The sequence below is a fragment of the Coptis chinensis genome, chromosome 2, assembly GCF_015680905.1.
Source record: "Coptis chinensis isolate HL-2020 chromosome 2, ASM1568090v1, whole genome shotgun sequence".
Taxonomy (NCBI): Eukaryota; Viridiplantae; Streptophyta; class Magnoliopsida; order Ranunculales; family Ranunculaceae; genus Coptis; species Coptis chinensis.
This window is the reverse complement of record NC_141457.1, coordinates 90,280,560-90,302,285: the sequence shown is the minus strand read 5'-3', so window position 1 is coordinate 90,302,285 and position 21,726 is coordinate 90,280,560. Positions and strand designations below refer to the sequence as shown.

General features: G+C 34.9%; 1 protein-coding gene and 1 long non-coding RNA gene across 2 annotated transcripts; one reads left to right on the top strand and one right to left on the bottom strand.

The window, feature by feature from the left end:
- Positions 1–1,350: 1,350 nt before the first annotated feature.
- Positions 1,351–5,979, bottom strand: LOC147518828 (DNA-directed RNA polymerase II subunit RPB2-like). Its single transcript, XM_086590553.1, is given in 14 exon segments — positions 1,351–1,898; positions 2,014–2,392; positions 3,464–3,758; positions 3,947–4,090; positions 4,178–4,231; positions 4,343–4,412; positions 4,512–4,627; positions 4,722–4,817; positions 4,920–4,997; positions 5,081–5,148; positions 5,151–5,205; positions 5,457–5,561; positions 5,646–5,801; positions 5,956–5,979. Coding segments are annotated over 13 exon segments (1,554 nt in total). The 5' UTR covers positions 5,965–5,979; the 3' UTR covers positions 1,351–1,898; positions 2,014–2,084.
- Positions 5,980–11,476: 5,497 nt separating this feature from the next.
- On the top strand, positions 11,477–19,726 carry LOC147518827 (uncharacterized). Its single transcript, XR_015214129.1, has 3 exons — positions 11,477–11,681; positions 18,658–18,759; positions 19,406–19,726. It is a non-coding gene; the product is annotated as an uncharacterized LOC147518827 (long non-coding RNA).
- Positions 19,727–21,726: the final 2,000 nt, after the last annotated feature.

The window sequence follows — 21,726 nt, the reverse complement described above, 5'->3', positions numbered from 1 at the left end:
TGACATAAATATCTCCAACAGTTCTCCAACAGTTCTCCACACGAATCACAATTTTTATGCAAAGAACTCTACTTCCTCTTAGACACATTCCCACGGTTTAGTGCAACTTACTATGTGTACCAAGTCTTAAGGTGCAGATGTCTCACCACACAAGACGAATGGAGCTACTGAAAATAACTTCTGTAGTATCCAATGTCTGTTTTTTCTTTCGAAATATAAAAAAGTATTTGACAAGGAAGGACTTGACCAAATATGGACCACACAGGAAACTAAAGGGAATTTAACCTTGTTATGGTTTTCAAATCAGTTATCTGTGGAGACTTACCCTGTTTATACTATCCCTACACTTCAGGCTTGATTAGTTTCTTTATCGTATTTATTTAGCATATCCGAGGTTCTTCAAGTTTGCAGACCCTATGAAAATGAGCAAGCGGAAATGACAAGAAAGGATTGAACCGCTGTATGACAGATACCATGAACCAAATTCGTGGCGCCCGCGCTTAAGTAAACGCCGGGCATGATTATGTAGATAATAGTTGTTGTATGTAGAAGCATTTCATATTTGCTTTGTTTAATGAAACTTTAATCTTCTCCCGTAAAAGCTGATTAGGTTTGGCTCGTTGGAGAGAACCTTTTTCCTTGTACTTGTTGGATAAATTTGAATGAATCCACTTTGTGATTCAGGCTCAAAAGAGGGCGTTAAGATCCATACAGATAACAAATATAATGGTACATATGTTGATACATGGCATGCTGATGTGGTAGAATCTGCCAAAAGACTCGTCCATCTTGCCGACTTAGAGCTGTTGTGGACTTGTGGCATAGCCCCATTTCGTTTTCTAATTTCTCTTTTTTTCTGAAATAAACGTTCAATAGCTAAACATCATTTTTACAATGAGTCAATGATCAATAGCTCAACATCAACACATCATTTATACGATGATCATTTATGCAATTTCAGTAAATAATAACGGGCATAGATATTTATACATCTTTGTGTACGTCTCACTTAAACGATGAACCTGCACCAAAAAATTGGGGCTGATTTTCGGTGGAGATTTCTTGGAGATCATCCACAAGGAAAAACTGAAAAAGGAATGGTACTGCATTTTTAATTTTTGCGACCCTGTTTTAACTATGAAGTTTTCAAATTCGCTGGTCGTTTTGAGCATGACGTCCATGACGGAACGATCTTCACAAAATATCATCCCTCGACTCATTTTGTAAGTCGATCTTGATCTTTTAAAGGTGAGATGCATATATAACTGGTAAATAGGATGTCTTTCTATATCTATTCTCAATAATAACATGAACAAACACATCACTGCTATTTGAAAGACACTACGGCAATAGAACCAATACTGGACAACTTTTACCACGCACAGCTTAAATACAAAAATGTATTCAATGTCACGAAGTCTTTGACACGATAGAATCACAGAATTTCTTTTCTAATTTCGCATCCAATACATTCAAATAAATAACTAATGTCCAGTAAATTAAAACAAATAACTGTCCTCCATTGGGCTTGGTTATTTTTAGGTAAGTGGAGCTGTAGTAATATACTGATATGTGAACGTCGAGGTCAAATGCCACTCAACTTCAGTGAAGGGCAGGGCAAGACGATATACATGCTGCCAAAACTGGTGTCACAGATACAAAGCGTACTTTTTTTAAGCAAAAAATACATTTTGGGACTCAATGGGATACGTATTGCTAGATGCCTTCACTTCAATCATCATTGAAGCTCCCACATAATGGTGTTGCTCTGGGTTCCGGTAACATTGATCAGGATGCTTTCTTTTTGTTATCCTTTTTTCCTTTGTCAACATTCTTGGGGCAATCGCCATGGCCATTAGTTCCTGGAAAAGTAACTTGCATGCATAGGGTATGTGAACCTGCATATAAGCGAAAAAAAAAAACCCTTAGTCCAACCTGAACAGCTGAAAGCCAAATATCAAACTTTTAGAGCCAAATGTAAGAAAAAGGAGTTATTATCAAGATGTTCTTTACCTGAACAATATCAGTCTTGTTTTTGCATCCACGACACTCAAATGAGTTTTTCTTTAGGTTTGCAATAGCTATTAAGCCACAACGTTCTTTAGGTTTGCAATAGCTATTAAGCCACAACGCTCACAAACATGAACTCTATAAGCATCACTCTGGTCAAACAACCGCTCTTTGAGAAAGTGTGCAGCCCCATGTGCAATCAAGCAATCTCTTTCCATCTCTCCAAACCGAAGTCCTCCGTCACGAGACCGACCCTCAGCTGGCTGCCTGGTCAATATCTGAACTGGCCCTCGCCCACGTGAGTGGATCTTATCATCCACCATGTGCGTCAGCCTCTGATAATATGTAGGCCCTACGAATATCATAGCAGTCAGCCGCCGACCTGTGTGACCATTGTACATAGTTTCAAAGCCACGCATCTGATATCCACATTTGTGAAGGGCTTTGCTGCTATTATCCACTTGCAGATATCCGAAAAAATATATGGATATGGATCTGGCAGTAAAAAATAACTATAGCCCTTTTTTATTAAAATGCAACAGACATACTTCTAAATTCAAGTTCTGAAATCAAAAGTGCAACGACAGGAAGGGATTCGCCAGAACTAAGGGTGGTGATGCAGAAATTACCAAATTATCCACCCGTGAACTGTTTATATTTGATGAGTTTGAAGGTTTAGGCATCCTGGACGTCTTCAGTAATTGTAACCTAGGGCAGTATGTATCCATATACTCGAGAGTGTTCTCGTTTAACATTTTAGCATGTAAAATATGTAAAACAAACTTCAGCTAAAGTTGTAAAAAACTGGGGATTCTTTTCATAATGCATTGTTATCCTGCCAAGATTAAAGTTTTCTTTTAAAAAATTTTGGGCTTAGGCAGAACCTTAAAATAGTACTAAGATGATCATCCACAGGAGTTGACAAATAGGGCTGTCAATGGTTTCGATAACCCGATAACCGATCCGAACCAAACCGATAAAAAATAGTTTGGGTCTGGGTAATTTGGTTTGCCCTCCACCGACCCGAAACCGAACCTAACCAATAATATATTGGTTTGGTTTCGGGTTTGTCCTCCACCGAACCAATATGAACCTGAACCGATAAGATGGCATTTTAGTAATATTTATGATTAATTTTGTATATCTTTATCAATTGTGTGGCTAAAATTAATTGATTTAATTTAGGATTTAATTGATTTTATAGTTTTCGGTTCGGGTTGGGTTCGGGTTCCCAATTTTCTTATCAGTTCGGGTTTGGATTTTCCATAATCCGACCCAAGCCGATCCATTGACAAAGTAGTAGATGTTAATGTGCAGCTCTGTTTGTTTCTCTAGAAATTTAACAGAGACTGTAACCGTCACAGCCTCCTGGATGCGTATCATATTGCTGAAGACCATAATTCCAATAAAACAATCAGTTCTGTGAAAGCAAATTGAAGTATTAATGTCTTACCGTGACATCTGTAAAAGGAGTAGCATCTCCCTCCTTCCCAACAGTTCATAGCATCTCCCTCCTTCTCAATAAGCTGACCAATTGTCATTCGGGACGGAATAGCGTGTGGGTTAACAATAATGTCTGGAGTAATGCCTTCCACGGTCCATGGCATATCTTCTTGGGTGTATGTCATGCCAACAGTTCCCTTCTGTCCATGCCTGCTACTGAATTTATCTCCAATCTGAGGTATCCAAACAGATCTCATCTTTAATTTCACAAATCTCAACCCATCTGCATTTGTTGTCAACAAGACCTATATTGGCACAAACAAGGTTTAGCAAACAGTAAGACATATAACACCTAACGTGAGGCTTCAACACTGCAGCGAGAACAACACTTCCAAGCACTTAACTAAGAAAATAAAATCAGACAAAATAGGAAATGATATAGCAGGATCCAATTGTTAAAATATTAACTACAAGAACCAAATATTCCATGTACCTGATCCACCATTCCACTTTCACTATGACGTAAACTTGTACTGTGATCACGCCGTGTGTACCGCGAAGCTACACCTGAGGATTCATCCGGAGCAATTGGAGTGGTCTTTCCAATAATAACATCCTCTCCGGAGACTCTTGTACCCTGAATTTGCAGGAAGATATTTTAGTTTGATAAGAACTTCACTTATTAGGAAGATATAATGGTAATAACTATCTCATATATACTCACAGGAGGCGCAAGACCATCGTCATCCAATTTATCATACGACCCATGCCGCATACCCTACAAAAAATGGCTGTGTTCGTATAAAATAACAAAAACAAGAAAAAACCAAATGAAACAAAAGAACAATTATTAAAAGAACAATTATTAAAATAATTTAACACCACTCACCATAGTATTTTCTCTATTCGGCCGCCCAAAATCTTCTTTGACCAGAGTTCCCATCTTCTTCTCCTCATCTCTGTGGAGAGAAAAAAAATTGATAATGAAGAATGAAGGATACTTATAAATTTCCAAACAAAACAAAACAAAACAAAACGACTTGGGATAGCTTGATTACCTGTAGGAACGGAAAAATAATGAGCGGAAGAATCCACGGTCAATCGAAGACTGATTCATTATGACAGAGTCTTCTTGATTATATCCAGAGTAGCAGGTGATAGCAACAATAGCATTCTATAACATGAAAATAATAAATAAATAAATAAGAAGTCCTTAGAACGGAGGTCTTGCAAGAAATTAAAACAAAATAAATTAGTCAAATACTTACAATACCAGCGGGCAGCTGCCTAAAATGCAAGTGCTCCATGGCACGAGTGGTAACAAGAGGCTTCTGAGGATAGTAGAGAACGTATGCCAGTGTATCCTGAACATGGAAAATAGTAAGTAGACCTTAACGAAAATGGTAGACGGGTAAACAGTTTACAACATGCTAATAAATACAAAGATAAAGAACCCATGTGCTTACCATTCTAAGCTGATAATTGGTGACATAAATTCCCATTGCTTGCTTTCCCATAGCTGACTGGTACGTGTTACGTGGGGACTGTGTTGTACCAGGAGAAGGTATAAGATAGAGACAACAGGAAGTAGCAGTTGACCATGTTTTCATACAATAGAAGAACTAACCTGGTTATGGTCAGGAAAGGGGATGATGGAAGCACATACACCCAATTTTAACGACGGATGGATTTCCAATGCGTGTAAGTTTCGGAATATGCTTCCTCTGGCTTTAGCCTAGCTTGTACAAGATCCTGAAAAACATACTTAATAATTAAGACTGCTCAAGTAGATCATGGTGACTTCATTTTCTTGGAAGCACAAGCAGATTAGAGACTCCTAGCATGCCAGGTCTTTTTCTTTTAAATAGGAACTTAAAGGAAAAAGGATTGGAAAAAAGAAAGTCACAAAAGACATCCACAATTTTTCTGATAAATAAAGTATCACAAAAATCGTTATCATCGTAAAATAACAAAGGGAGATGCCTTGAAAATTCAATACTAACATTAATGGTCATGGAGATCATGGTTGTCTCCTCTTCTTCTGTATCTACATACTCAATGTATCCCTTTTCTACAAGCTCGTGCCATCCACCCTCCTCAGCAGACTCCTGGAAAAAGATGAAACATGGTTGAAGTTGTCAAAGACGTATTTAATGATTGAAAACATCAAAGAACCTTCAAACAATACAGACCCGTTGCTGCAAGGCCATGATATCCTTTTTCTTTATCAGCAGTCGTTGTTTCTCCACAATAAATAATGGGCGACTGCAGCGACCATAATCCGTATACAGTCGCAATTCCTTCAAACGGATATCTCGGATGACTCCAACTTCTGTATTGACATCAACCTATAAATAATAATAATAAATTAGTCCAATATCCACGACTCACCCAACATCACGATGCAAAAGCTACAAATAAATTTGCAACTTATCATGTATGCATACTCCTTTAATGCAGTGATAACTTCAAGTGAAGAAATGCAGTTTCTAGGTAACGTACAATTGCCATAACAACCAAAGGTATGGTTAAGAGAATGAAACAAAAAAAATCAGTAGCTGTAAGATGACAGAAATTCACCTAAGGACTTCATTATGAGCAAGTTAACAACATCTTATGATACTAGCTAGGGCGCTGGAAGAGGTGGAAATGGATCAGGTCTGGGTCAGATACTCAGATCTAGCCATATCCATGTGAACAATATATCTTCAATCTGATCCGGATCCACGTCAGATCTTACCATCACCGACCCATTCGGATGCGGGTCCTGGTGAATCTGGTTGGATCTGGTTCGTTTTAAACCTCAGTTCAGGCAACTCGATATTTTGATTGATACCCATTGAAAACGGGAGAAAATTTTGATTTCAGAAGCCTTTAATTAAATATAAATATGATGAAGAAAAATATACTAAATGAATGTCTTACAATAACATTTTAATAAAGGTCGTACATTAAAATACAGCCGCAACCTTTAAAAATGAAATAGTCTGTTTGGATATTGCCAGTACAGGATCGATTCAGATCTGACCAGAACCCAATTCGGGCTTCTAAAGTCTAAACCCATGTGCGTTCCATTTTCTATTAGGAAATACTTCTATGGTCTGTATATCGAAAAATGAATTAAGTGTCGGGTTGGAATCGGGTCAGTTTAGTGCACACACTTCAAACTTAGCAACCAAACAGTAAAATAAATCTCTGGGGGCATCAATATCGTAGTTTATCTTGGTCTGCTAACTTTTTGCTTCATAATAAAGTTTTTGAGGAGAAATCTGCAACTCAGTACCCATTTGAACAATTCATTCAATATCATACAGAAAATGACACTCCCAATTCTTCCTCAACAAAAACAACTAAAACTAAAACTGGGTGTGTTTTTCCTACCTAAAGTGTCGTATTCCAGGCAGTTTTCACTACCTCACTGAACCATTCATGTTTCGCTAAAACCCCCAATTCTTCCTCAACAAAAACAAGTTAAAACTCAAACAACACCAATTATCTAAGAATTGTAAGAATTTTGTCACCTCTAGAAAGTCGGATTATGTTGAGATTCAGGACGGATAACAATATCATCAGACTCATCAAAAGAATCTAACAAGTCCTTTTTCTTCAAAATAAGCACTTATTACTGCCCATGCATCTTCTTCCTCGCCTAAATCTAAATCTCCTCCTTGAATGTTATTATTATTGTTAATGTTAATTGGTTCGTATTCATCTACACCTCCATACATTTTTTATTATTATTATTATTAACAAAATGAAACCCTAGTTTTTGCTTTTTCGCTTTTGAGGATGGAGCTCGATTTGAATAATAAAGTTTCGAAAGAGTGGTGTGTTATAAAGTGATATATATCGTGAGTCGGGTTGGAATGTCGGTACTTTTATAGTTGACTAGTTTCGCAGTTTTTTTAGCAGTGGCAATTCCGCAATTGTTTGCACAAAATGAGGGCAATGTCTCAATTTCAAAAAACAGTCCACGTGTGCGGTCAGCTTTTTGGGGAGTGGTAATATTGCAAATATTTGCAAAACTGAGAATAATGTGCTAAATCAAGAGGGAAATGTCTAAATTTTACTGGTCAAATACCAGTCTTACCCTTCCGTAACATATTATATTACGTATTTACCTTTTAATAATAATTGTAATAACCAAACATGTTCAGAGATATAAACGGCAAATGTCACTGTTCACGAGACAGCTCTATTTAAAGTAGTTAGATATTTTAGTTGGTGTGAGTGTATATACCGAGATATGTAAGGTCGGTTAAGTGGCATTTTAGGCAACTATGATTTCTTTGGTAGTTTGGTTGGAATATCGTGTCAATGGGATTTTTTTTTTTTTTTGGGATAAAGGGATGTGGCATTATAAACTGAGAGAGAAAGGTGTTTTTTTTTCTATATCTAAATCTATTATTGTACCGTGGGTGAAAATGTTTATATGGGTTTTCAGGAGGCCACGTCATCATAATTTTTAAGTGGGTACACAAAGTTAATTAAAAGTTAGGCCAATATTTTGATTATTTGTGAGTCGGTCCCTACTACAAAATACATCATACGTGATTTGCTGGAGATTGGATAGATGTTCTCGAGATTACATATAATAAGAACAAAACAATTACACACCCCATCTTTAAACCAATTCGCGATCACTACGAATCATTCAAACACAAAATTTGAATCTAAAAAAAAACTTCAACTTCAATTAGAAATCCTAAAAACCCAAAACACCTTCAACTACTATTAACCAAAAAAAATAAAACACCCAAATGCCAAAAGCCTCGAGTTCTCAACCTCAACAAAATGAAGAGTTGGCTTTTATTTCATGGTTCTATAAGGATATTGGTTCTTATCTTTCGATGCATCGATAAAGCTTAATTGGAACATTTGATATCAGAATCCTCTTTTCTTTTATGGTTCTAATGTAACATCTGATATTGCAATTTGCAGGGCAAGATCGAAATCAAACGAAGAAAGCGTCACAGAAAGAAACGAATTGAAAACCAAGAACCTTGCATCATGAGAGGTGTGTATTTTAAGAATATGAAATGGCAAGTAGCAATAAAAGTTGATAAAAAGCAAATCTACTTGGGAACAGTTGGATCACAGGTTGAAGCAGCACATTTGTATGACAGGTATTTCAGATTCTTCCATCCTTTCTATACGGGTAGCATATTGTTAGGTCCTGCTATGGGTAAATTGTATTCATATTCGATCGTTCATGTAGTTTGAGTAAGGGATCTTACACAACAAGGTAACCAGAAAAACAAATAAATTAAAAGTACACTTGTGATCTAAACAAACTAATATCCCATGCTATGAAGGCATGGGATCGGAGCCTTCTTAAGTTAGTAAAAAGGGTTCCTTAAGTTAGTAGAGGGTACAGGCATACAGCAAATGAGGAACTTCAAAACATCTAAACACTCAAAAGCATGTCTCTGATCCATAACTCAAGGATAAGGTGTAAATGTGTAATAATGAGTAATTTGAGTAGCTCATTGCGGGTGTATATTAAGCACAACGTTATCTATGTAACTGTGTCAGGCAGCTTTTATGTGTGGAAGAGAACCCAACTTTCAGCTCTCTGAGGAAGAAAAGCATGAATTGTGGAAAATTAGTTGGGATGATATTTTGACAATGACGAGCAATGCTATTAATAAGAAAAGTATAATTTTATACGTAGTTCAAGTTGTTGGTTATACTCATGGTTTCCTTGAGAAAGTCAGCAAGGTGAAATGCAATTGAATCCCCTACTAAGGAACAAAGTGGCATGGTTAAATCTCATTGTCATGTTTAGAAATTGTGGAAGTTGGTCTGTGGTTGGTGTTTCAGCAAGATTTGCCAAAACACACTAGTTGAGGGTTGGAAGTAATGTTTTTTGGAGATGGTGAAGGAGATAGTGATTGGGGAAAGATAAGACTGGACTTCGGTTTTGAAGTTGCCTACGTACCCAAAGATATTGCTTGGGATCAAGTCTCGATTGCGTAGTTCTGGAAAAATGACGAAGGTTGGATTTTATAGGTAGCATTGGTGATAGTTACTTCCTCGTTCTCCAATATTTCAATCGTGGGATGAAGTTGGAGAACTGGCGGGAGAACTGTCCAATCATGGGATGAAGTTGAAGAGCTGGTGGAACAACTATCAGTTCGTGGGATGAAGTTGGAGAACTAGCGGGACAACTGTCAGCTCGTGGGATGAAGTCGAAGAACTGGCGGGAGAACTGTCAGCTCGTGGGATGAAGTTGTAGAACTGGCGGGACATCTGTCAGCTCGTGGAATGAAGTTGGAGAGCTGGCGGGACATCTGTCAGCTCGTGAGATGAAGTTGGAGAATTGGCGGGAGAACTGTCAACTCGTGGGATGAAGTTGGAGAACTGGCGGTCGTGGGATGAAGTTGGAGAACTGGCGGGACATCTGTCAACTCGTGGAATGAAGTTGGAGAACTGGCAGGACATCTGTCAGCTCGTGGGATGAAGTTGGAGAATTGGCGGGAGAATTGTCAGCTCGTGGGATGAAGTTGGAGAATTGGCGGGAGAACTGTCAGCTCGTGGGATGAAGTTGGTAGAAGTTGTTTGACTCGCAAAACATGTGTGCAATTGATATTGATTTTACGTGTAGGTATGTAGGCTTTGAGTGTGGGCTTTTTGTAGATAAGCTCTGAGCATGAGCTCTGAGCGTGGGCTTTTTTGTAGCAAAGTTCTGAGCGTGGGCTTTTTTGTAGCATGGCTCTGAGCGTGGGTTTTTTTGTAGCAAAGCTCTGAGCATGGGCTCTGAGCGTGGACTTTTTTGTAGCATAAACTTTATATTGAATTGGACTTTTATTGGGCCACATTTGTGGGGGCCGAAACAGTTGGCTAATGATCATTCTTTGGTTTCAATTTCAAGCTACCAAGACGAGAAATAAATAAGGGTAGATATGAAAGGTATGAGTTCAAATAATGAAAGGACTATTAATGTGTCGATGTTGTGCACATGTATAATCGGTTGTACTATCCAATTTCTTATGAGAAAAGGAGATTTACATTACTTAGCTTTCATCGTTTTTGTTATTTTAATGTATTGGTTTTTTGGTCTTGGTACTAAGTCTTAACAAATTCTTAAAGTTAAAGAATTGCCTTTAATTTGTCATGGAAGCGGTTTGAATGGATTTGTTTTTGGTCTATGTTGATATGACATTGCCACATAATAACTAACTTCATCACTTCTATTTGTCAGATATCCTCCTTTAAAAAGCCGGCTCTTAGGTGTTCTTGTCGAGCGGATACACTCGAGGTATGCTACTTTGGGGTATTTTGGTGCATGTAAGTTTATTTGAGTTTACAAATTTCCCATTGATAGTGGAGTTTGGATATGAGAGGATTGTTTTTTTTTTTACAAACAATCATTTTTCTCCAATTTTACCTAACTATAGTGGATTCTTTGATAATGGATTTCTAACGAGTGATTGAGTGTTGTCACTAATTAATCAGATCTTACCGAATGAATCTTATAGATGAGTATGGTACTCGGTTTATTTTATTATTAACTTTTTTTGTCGAGCCGAGTAATTTTTTCTTTTATCTTAATCGTATATATAAAATTCGTTATTACTTGATTTTGACTTTAAAATTTATCATTAGTCATTTTATTTTGTGGTTTTGATTGGCTTTTATTAGTCAGTTTGTTCTTGATTGGATTCTATTTATTGATTGGGTTTTATTGCTTAGAAGTATTTCCCTTTTATTTTTCCTTATGGAATGGTAGGATGCTAAATTGATAACCCATGTGTAATTGTGAACAGAGACAATTTCTGATGAAAAAAGAGCAATTGAACTGGATGCTTCCATGGCTAAAGCATACCTACATAAAGGGTGAAAGGACCATTTTTTCTTTTATGATATTAAATATAAATGTGTTATATGCTGTCTAGATATGAAGTATTAGAGACTTAGCAAATGTTTGGAGACTAATATGAATTTCTTAATTATTATACTATAGTTTAATTGCTGTTTTTTATACCTTAGCGAGCTGGCCCTAGTTGAAGAATCTATTAAATCAAAGTAGTGGTGATATGATCATCTTAATATTTATATTATCGTTTAATTGTTGCATTTTAGACCTTTCACCAAGTTCGTCTGATGTGGCACCAGTTGGTTGCATCTCCTTCAGTATCAGCCAATTCTGCTGATGGTAAAAGTGATGAAAACAATACTTTGTCCCATCAGCTAAAAGTCGCAACTCCTACTAAACCAAAATATAGGTACTTGATAGTCCTATTTACTATAATCATCACATTTTTTTTTTATCACCCCCATTACATTATTGGTCATTTGGTTGTTCCTAAATGTCTTATATGGAAACTAATTGACTTAGTTGACCTGGTCCAATGGAGGTTGTGCATCACTATAGGTATAATTTAATATGTATCTCAATTAGTAGAGGTTGTAGAGTATACCATAATTAACATAGACATTTAAATTGGACCAACCTTTTTTCTACCATGAAATACCCTTGATAAAATATTAAAATCAATTATTCAATGCCTTTAAGAAGGACTATTTCGTCGTTTCAAAATTTACTACCATCTATACCCTTAAGGTTATATAATAACTTAAGGACGTATGTGTAAATTCAGGTTGGAAATCAACCATACGCCCATATTCAATTGTTCGCGACTTACCTTCATTAATTGCCAAATAGTTACCTTTTATACCGAAATTAAACTCAAGAAACCAACCGTTCTGTTTTCTTCTTCTATTCTTCTTCTCTCTCAAATCTCCCCTTATTTGTTCTCCCTTAAACTGAAACCCACAAAATATATATATATATATATACCTGATTGTCTCTCTACTGTCGATTATTATTAGAAGTCAAGCGAACAAAAAAAAAACTCGGTTTCAAAAGGTAATATATTTGTCCTCTATTTGATTCTTTGATTTCGATATCGATATTGATTTAAAGCCCTTGCGCATCTCTTCGTCCTCATGGTTCATGTTTTTTTTTCATCTAAGACTGTATTGTTTTATAAATTTTACAGGTAACATAAAACAGTTGGCTCACACTTTTCTAAAAGCATGAACAGTCAGCGTTAAGATGAACTGGATTTTCGGAAAAGAATTCAAAGTGTGCTCATAGTTGGACGTCTTTGTTTCAAATCGTCACCATTTTTTTCTTCAGAAACTTGTACTAAACGAGCACATTTTTTTTTTTTTTTTTTATAAAATGAAGTGTGCAGATAAGTTGGATTTAACTCATAAGAAAAAGATTCAATTATAAATGATAGGGTCTTCATCCTGTAAAGGTCAGAGATATTTTACTATGAAACAATACTAACACAAATGGATGAAAGAAATAAAAAAGTAAGATGCCACTTTCGACTTTTACCACATTTATTGTCCAGTACAAAGCCTGTGAGGTCAAGTTGGAACTGTCCTGTGATTGGTGACCACACCACTTAATATGCTACTCAGAAGCCATTGTTTGTTGATACTCATTCTTCAACTAATGTAACTGCTTTATTGTTAGGAGATCACTAGCTATTATGTGTAATTGTATTAGCAGGCTTTATTAGTTTCACTTTCAGGTGCCAAACCTTCATGTATACTCAATATTTTCTCAACTTCTGAACAATATATTCTTAACATTGAGTTTTGTTGTTATTGCATTTGAAAGATTATGAGAATATTTTATTCAGCCTATTGCAGGTATCTTACACATCATGGTTCCTTAATGCGTTCAATTATGTTATTGCAATGGAAATGGATGTGCTCAATCTGAGCAGTGGCGGACCTGATTACTTGGATCTTCCATTTGTAGAAAAGGTAGATAACCTTTTGTTTGCTGAGTTTACTTAGTTCTTATCCGGAACAAGCAAATTCTTTAACCCATGGAATTGAAGTCGCTTTTGTTACAAAATATTAGGGTTAAAACAGTTTTGTACTTACCCACCTTGATTTCTCTGAGTTGGAGGTAGTCAGAACTAATGATTTATGAGTTACTCAATAATGATTGCCTTGGAAACAGTTTAGGAGAGCACGAACAGTTAGCATTAAGATAGATCCAGATGAAGCCTTCTTGAATACTGAACGGTATGATGTACTCACGGTGTTGTCGGCACGTCATGCTTTGCATGTCTTTCTTAATGGACAATTATCAGGTAGAATATTAGCCCTTCAACATTGAACTGAAATACTGATTCTTGCAGGTTGGGAAAGTCAGCATGGAATGGTTGGATGGGGAAAATACTAAGATAACTGGGACATTTGCCACTGAAGAAAAAGGGTTGGACAGGTTATGTTGAGAAAGACACTACTGGACAGACAAACATATACTCAGTTGAGGTTGGTATTGTTTACTGCCTTTATTCATTTAGAGATTTCAGCATCTTACATCATTTATTCTCAAATAAAACACTAATGGGTAACAACCATTTTGTAATGCTAAATAATATGATTCTCATCGTAAAAAGTGCTGCCATGTAGCCCTGTAAAATGACCATGAGCTATCTTAGCAGTGACGAGTCTATAGATTTTAAATGACAATTGACACCATTAAGATTCTTTGCTTTTGTTAGATTTGAAATGGAAGAACATTTTGTTTTTTGTCTTTATGTTCTTTTTGTGGTTAATAACACACTATATTTTTTGACTCAAAAGTAGTTTCCTCATCATATTATTTTTTGGCTTCAATACGTTGGTTTCTTACTGTAGCAAAAATATTGAAAATTTGTTGGTAGCAAAAAGTTTTCATCGCTTAAAGGCTTTTTGCAAGTTTTACATATAGCAACCGACTCACTTTTTGTAAGACTTCATCTCTACGGTGCTTGGTGAGTACCTACTAGATATAGACAACTCAATCCTTATTTCATGAATTTTTCAGGGAGAATCTTAATGTTTTATTATTGTTTGTTGGTTAAGGATGTGTTGAACAAGGGAAATGATTGCATGTCGACCTTATAGTATATTCTATTAGGGTGCAACTCCGAAAGGAATTGAACAAACACAAATATGAGGTATGTAAAAATGAATTCTATACGGATTGTTTAGAAACTGTTTAATACGATGAAAATATTATTGCAATACATGGTATCACCTCTAATTAAAACTGTTCAAATTTGAAGTTTTGATTTTTGACGTTTTTAGTGACTGGATTGTTCTTTTTGAATGATGAATTATGTCCAAATTCCAACTATTTTTGTTTCTCCAACTATTCCAAGTTCAGCATATATATAGTTTACCTTAATGTTCACTAACAGTATAGACATTGCATGATGAATATAGTAAGCACTAGGCAGGGCTACATAATTATTTCACACCTTTAATTCTTTTCAGAAACAAATTATGGTTCATTTTCTTTTTTCTTTCTTTTTCTGGGAACCAACTCGGCGTTGATTCCGAACAATGACCACAAACGAGAAGGGAAGGGGGCTGCTAACAGAGGACAATGACTGAGCTTCTCCCATGAAGCTCAAGTACACTAACAGACCAAGGGGGTGGTCTACTTTAAAGACATCAACCATATGGAGAGACATCACTTTGCTGATAAAATGTCACATATATTGTTACAGACTTCTATTTTGTCATTTTAAGTGTAACGAGAGAAGGATAGACTGCAGGACTTATAATCTATTGTGTTCCTAATTCGTTTAGGTGCTTGGTTTAGAGTATCTACTGCGCCCTTTTTCATAGCATACCTTTTAGTTGATGTTAAATAATAGTTCAAGATAGGGATATGAATTATTTCAAACGTTATTATATTTATGAATCTTTTTTATTCACTCTAAGGGTTGAGGGAGTAATTAACGATTGGTTTAGGGAAGTCAAAACATTGTTAGTGCATTCCCTGTTAGATGTTGTCTTATGATGATTCTCTCATAAGTGTTGGATCTATAAACCAAATGTTTTATTCAGACGCTTGCTGCCATTAGAGAATAACCAACTCATATTTTTTAAGTTGTTATGTGAGGAAGAGCTCACTAACTTGGCTACAGATTTGCAAACGAAGTAGCAAACGTTCCTTATTGGTAAATATGAATAAATAGAGCTTCCTCCATCTGGCATGTGATCTTCTCAAACCCTCATCGTATTCACTTTATACCATTTCAGAGACTGCATAGATATGGTAAGTTTTCATTCCATAAAAATAAATTTTGACTTAGTTTGATACCCTATATAGTTACAACATTATTCCCCTAATAAAGTTCCTTTTCCCATTGAAGGTGGGATGTGATCTTACGGATCCTAGTTCTCGGTCATTAGAGTTTACCCAAAAAACACTTTTACTTACATCTCATAGCAGTAGGACTTAATCTATTCGATTTTGATGATTCATGAGGATTTTCTGTTGAAACAGTATGTTCTTTTTGTTGAGTTTTTTAACTTTTATAGTTTTAAAAACTCGGCGTTGATGTTAAATTTTTCATAATTCTCTGTAGATTAGTAGCTATTTAGGTCAATATACAAATAAATGAGTTTCTTGCACACTTAAGGCTGATAGAGAAGGAGGGAGGCCTTTGGAGATAAATGTGCATACATTAGATATAAATGGTTTATCTACTAAACAAGAAAGAGTTTCTAGCAAGTTTCTACCACCCTGTGTGTTCTGTGCAAATTAAAATTTGGTTTAAGCAATGGATCCTTTTTTAGGGAGTATCAAAGAAGTAATGCATTTTAATATCTCAATGATCTCAATTACTCTTACTAAAGGAAGATCTCACAATTTTATTATCCACATTTATATTTCTGTTTTGCATTATTCAAGAGCCATTGAAAACTGCGAAAGGGCGTCAACTTCTTCTGATTTTGATCTGTGTTCCGGTTAGCATTGGTAACATCAAATCAAAATTGGACGGGGTTGGATTGGTCGATTAATTCCACAACGGATGGATCATATCGGATGAAACTTAAGTCTAGACTCATATCTATATCTTCTTCACTTGGAGGTAATACATGCCTCATTATTGTTTAAGAATTATATGAATAAATGAATAATACTCCCAGTAAACATTTCGTCTTATTGTGCTTCTTATAGGAGCATAAGATTGTAGATACCGACCCTTCCAATTGGCAAAAGGCTTCGAGTTATCAAGTGATATGATTGGATCTGTAACACCACCCAAAAGTTTTCATAACACTTTCCAAATTCACAGGGTATTTTCGTTGGAGTAAAAATGTCTGAATCTGGCATTTACCAGCAGGTATCATCTATCTTCTTCATCAATTAGTTTTTATTATTGATTTGTAGATTGTTCTTAATTTCTCTTAGAAGATGGTGGATTTTATTGCTGGAAATTGGAACTCCACATCCTTAATTATGTTTTTCTATTCTACAGGCCGGTGACGTACAACGTCAATCAATAGAGTTAGAGTGTTTGTTTACAATAATCATTTTGGTTTTGGAACAACATCAGTTTGTGTTATCTTTTCAAATGGAACAATTTCGCAAAAGGTATATTCACATTATCAAAATGCTATCCCTTTTGTTGTAGCTTTGCAACTTATATAACTTCATCATTTGACCCATCTCTCTCTGGCATGATGGTGTTTTTCGGCCTATAGCTTCATATTAATATTGAATTTTCCAATTGATGAAAACTGATTTGGAATTAGTTTGAACATAAAAAACCAAGTTCTAAGGGTGTGGCTTTGGGCCGCCTCCCATTTTCAATTGACACACCAAAAGTTTACCTTTAAGAGAAAATCATTATAAGAGCCTTCATTATTGAGCTCTACAGAGTGTAAAATTATGTTAAGACTTTATAGGTGCATTGTTTAGTTTCAACGCGCTTTAGTGACTTTAATCGAACTGAATCCTAACCCCTTTCTTATTCCCTTGGTTTTGAACTTTTTGAAAATTTTACCGCTATTGGCATTCTTCATGTGGGCGGTTGCATCCGATTTACATATCTCTGCAACTTCCCTTGGAAAGGGTATTCAACCCCAAACTTTTTTCTACTTTGGAAATAATTTGAAATTTATTAAGTGACATTTGTTTCCTATTTTGCATCACATATATGTAGATTAGTAAAATATAGGCCGCTTTCTTTCATAAGTGTTTTTCATCATTTACTTTTTATGAAGTTATGGGAGCTTTCTTCTTTCTACTCAATTGTAATAAGATTTGGGAATGTCTTATTCTTATTGGAAATGCATTATGTATTTACCAGGTTTTTTTTTAATAAGTTTTTTTGATTATTTTCTTTTTATGAAGTTAGTAGAGCTTTCTTCTATCTACTCAATTGTAATAAGATTTGGAAGATTTTGTCTTATAGGATCATAGTATTCTGATGTTCTTTTTTCTAAATGACACTAACTACAGCATCTATGGAGTTTTAATGATGGCTTGGTGGTTAATGGTTATGTGATAGCTACTTCATTGTGTATGATGCATGAGTGCCGATTGATTTATAAGAGGTAAGTGAACCTATGACACTTATGGAAGAAAGAAGAGTTGCAGAATTCATAGCTACAACGTTTTGATTGATGGTTTCTACTAGATGGGAAATGTCATCAAATGTAGTAGAAGTTCAATTGTAACTTGTAAGAGTATGCTATAAGCTAATGGGAAATGTGCTCAAAGGAATTGACATCTTTGGTCAGCCATAAGCACCAGTCTTCTTACAACAAGTATCTTCGCTACTGTTATTTCAAGCTTGGTGATTTGGAAGTGGTTTGTATAAAGTTAATAAAGAGATGATTACTAATTCGACACTTTCTTAAATGGGTGTTGTTCTTATAATACGGTTTATGTCTGTTACAAATAGAGTTTTAGGTGATGTGGATAACAATTGTTGTTCTATGTATGATGTTTTTATAAATAGTTGATTTGGCTTAACACCTACGTACTTATGTTCTGAAACCTGTGAATGCATTGACAATAAAACACAAACTTCATTATGAGGTATTTCTTATTTCTTATTTATTTATTTATTTTATTAAGTCTTTGGCTCTAGACAACAACACATTTCTATATTTTCACTTTTTTTTTATAGACCAACCATGGCTCCACCTCTAGAATAACGTGGCAGCTTTTGTAATATTTTTCCAGTCATCACTCTGTAAACAAGAATCATATCCTATCTTACAAATTTGGTATATATTTGTTATCATTTCATATAAATTCATATAGTTTTAGCTTGATCAATTTCAAAGTTTACTCTTTAGTATGTTTTCCACCCACGTGTAGAACACATGCATTATTGCTAGTTGAAGTAATGAGTATTTCTTTGATGTTAGCAGATGTCTAGGACTACCTCGATCAACACAAGGTAGTAAGTGCACACAAGGACAAAGCGTATCGGAGGTTTGCTTGGTGGTTGGATTGTTGAGTTGTGCACATTGGTATGCTACTGTACTAAACCAAAATGAGTCTTTATGTACTATTTGTATGATGAACACATTGTTACTCATCATTAGTTTTGTTATTTGTATCACTATGTTTAAATTGAACTTAAGGATTTCAACTATTTAATTAGGAATTCAGTAAGGATTTTGTTACTAAGGACAGAAAATAGGATGAGATGTGAAATATCTTCATGAAAACTGTCATGTTGATTGTATTATACATAAACTCTAGGCATACGTGATTATGACACGATTTTGGACCCATGGTTAGTTTGACTATGTAGATAATATACTTCCATTTTGACTATGTTTTTTATTGAACAGAATGTTCATATGTTTGATCTATAGCTACTTAAACTAAAATTTCATAATTTCATAATTATGGATACCATTTTATTGGCATGAGCAATAGTTACTGAAGGGATATGTTATTAAATTGGATTTCAAGCTATTGCTACTGATACTGATTTCTAGAAGCCACTTTGCACAAAGGAAGCATATATAAGTTGCTTGCTACAGAAGTGGACTTTATAAACACCTATTTACATATTTACAATGGGTATAGTTCCTCAGCTATGATGATAAAAGTCTTGGTTTTGGTTATATTGGAGAACTGTTGTTTTGTCTATTGTTCAACTTGCAGCTATACTTATTTTTGTTGAAGGAAACTGCTATTTTAGAGTACTTAGCGATTATATGAAATGCAAATCAAGGGGGAGGAAAGGGATGATTGAATGTATGCCACAAATGAAGACAAATGAAGCAAAGAGTATTAGATGATGATTAGGTGAAGACAACTGAAAAATGTCTGGTGATGCAAAGCGTACCTCACCAAAGCAGTAGGTGAGGATGCTAACCAATGCGGCAAAGAGTCACAGTTATGCAATACTCATGTAATTTTTTGAACTGCAAAATGTTTCATCATTAACTGAGTTAAACCCTTATGTTTCTTACCCTTAGTTCATTAATCAATAAATGTTTCATCACTAACCTATATTTGTGATCACTCCAAGTTAAAAACAATTATGTTTCTTACCCTTAGTTCATTAATCAATAGTTCAATAAAAATGCGTAAAGGTGAACACTAAACTAAAAATAGACACTTCAAATACCCAAACTAAAAATATATGTTGGAGCAAATCAACTATTAATGTAGCAAGTCGGCCACCGGCGGTATATTGGCTAGTAGTTACTAGGTATTACATAGTCACGGACTCACGAAGGCATTAACATATGTTGTACTAATTAAAGTAGTCAAAATGTGCATAAAAAAATACTTGTACCAAGAAAATTATGGCATTGACTTTTTTTAAATGGTTACACTTGCCTTTCTCCTATCGTCTTTAAAATATATATTCAATAAATATTTTTGCAACCTCATTTGATAACTTACACTTTTGTTGAAATTGATTTCCAATAAAGACCTAAACAAATTCACTCCAAGTTTACAACAAATATAAATAGGTTACATATGTTGAATCTTCTATGCTTGGAAAGTCCTTCCATCTCTCTTACACCTCCATTGATATGAAGTCACTGTGAACTAAGAAGCAAATGTTGTACCTACTGATAAGTTATTAACCATAATTTTATTTAATATTGTATGTTATTATATTTCAATAAGCAAGACATGTTCAGTAACAACTTCATGGTCCTCAAATATTTATCTTGCTCCACCTTAACTCATGTATCCTTTATCCTTAACTTTAAGATAGCCCATGTATCATGTTCATAGTCTTTTATATGCATACCTTATCTTCCTCAACCATTTGAGTTCGAACTTTGTTACGCATTATTGCCCGAGAAATTTATACAGTTTTCTGCACACAAGGCTGACTTGTTTTCAGACAATGAACCGAATGTTGACATCCTTAGTGGAAAAAGTAACCTTATTAGTGGGAATGAGAGGCAACTGTTATTGAAACAAACTAAGACTATTGGACTCGGATTAGGTGTGAATTATGTTTTCAAAAATCGGGAGATGAATGTTGTTGTTGACCACCTTGTTGAACTCGCACTCAAGTCAAACTCATTATCGATAGCGGAGTTAGAATCCTAGTGACCTATGCCTTATCTTCACATGAAGTTATCTTCACATGGAAACTCCATGTGACAGATTTAGGAGGTAAGTGAGATTTAATTATTGTCATACTTTGTCCTTTTTTATCCTAAAACGTGCAGTAAATATTCTATTGTGCTTGCTTTGCAAGTGAAAACTATGACGGAATTTTTTTTATTCATCATTTGTGGAGATGATATCCTTTCATTTTTTAGCTTTACAACAAATTAGGAAAATAAATAGTTACAAGTTGGGGAGATATTGTGAACCCGTGTCTCATTTAATATAAACTAGACGAGTTACATCATATTAATTATATATGTTAAACGAATAGTAATGAGTATATGATCGAGTATCTCGTCAGACTACTAATTAACAATGCAAAATCTCAAATTATTCGACACCCTAAGATTCACTAAGTATTTGTCAATAGATTTTGTTTATATTTTTATCATATAACATCATATTTGGGCAGTCGTAATCTAAGTAGTTAAAATCGGTTTTTGGAACTAACCGGTCGAGAAGCGATATATATGCGATTAATCAGTTATACCGGATGTAAATATTTTATATATTTTACACTTTCAAAATATATAATAATATAATCATATAAGATATTTATAAATAGTTATCCGAAATGCAACAAAAAATATCAAATTCTCATAATCATATCTAATCAACTCAATTTTAGAGTACTATAGAGATGCCAAACACAATAATTATGTTAAATATTTAAAAGAAGAGATAGAGAAAAAAGAGAGAGAGATAATACAATAATTTGTATATTTAACATTAGTTAAGAGAAGAAAATAAGTAAACTCTTAACTTTGTGTGTTTATTAGGTTCCATTATTATAATTACGGTTTAAGAATCCAATTTGTTAATTTTTTATTTTTTTGGGTGGA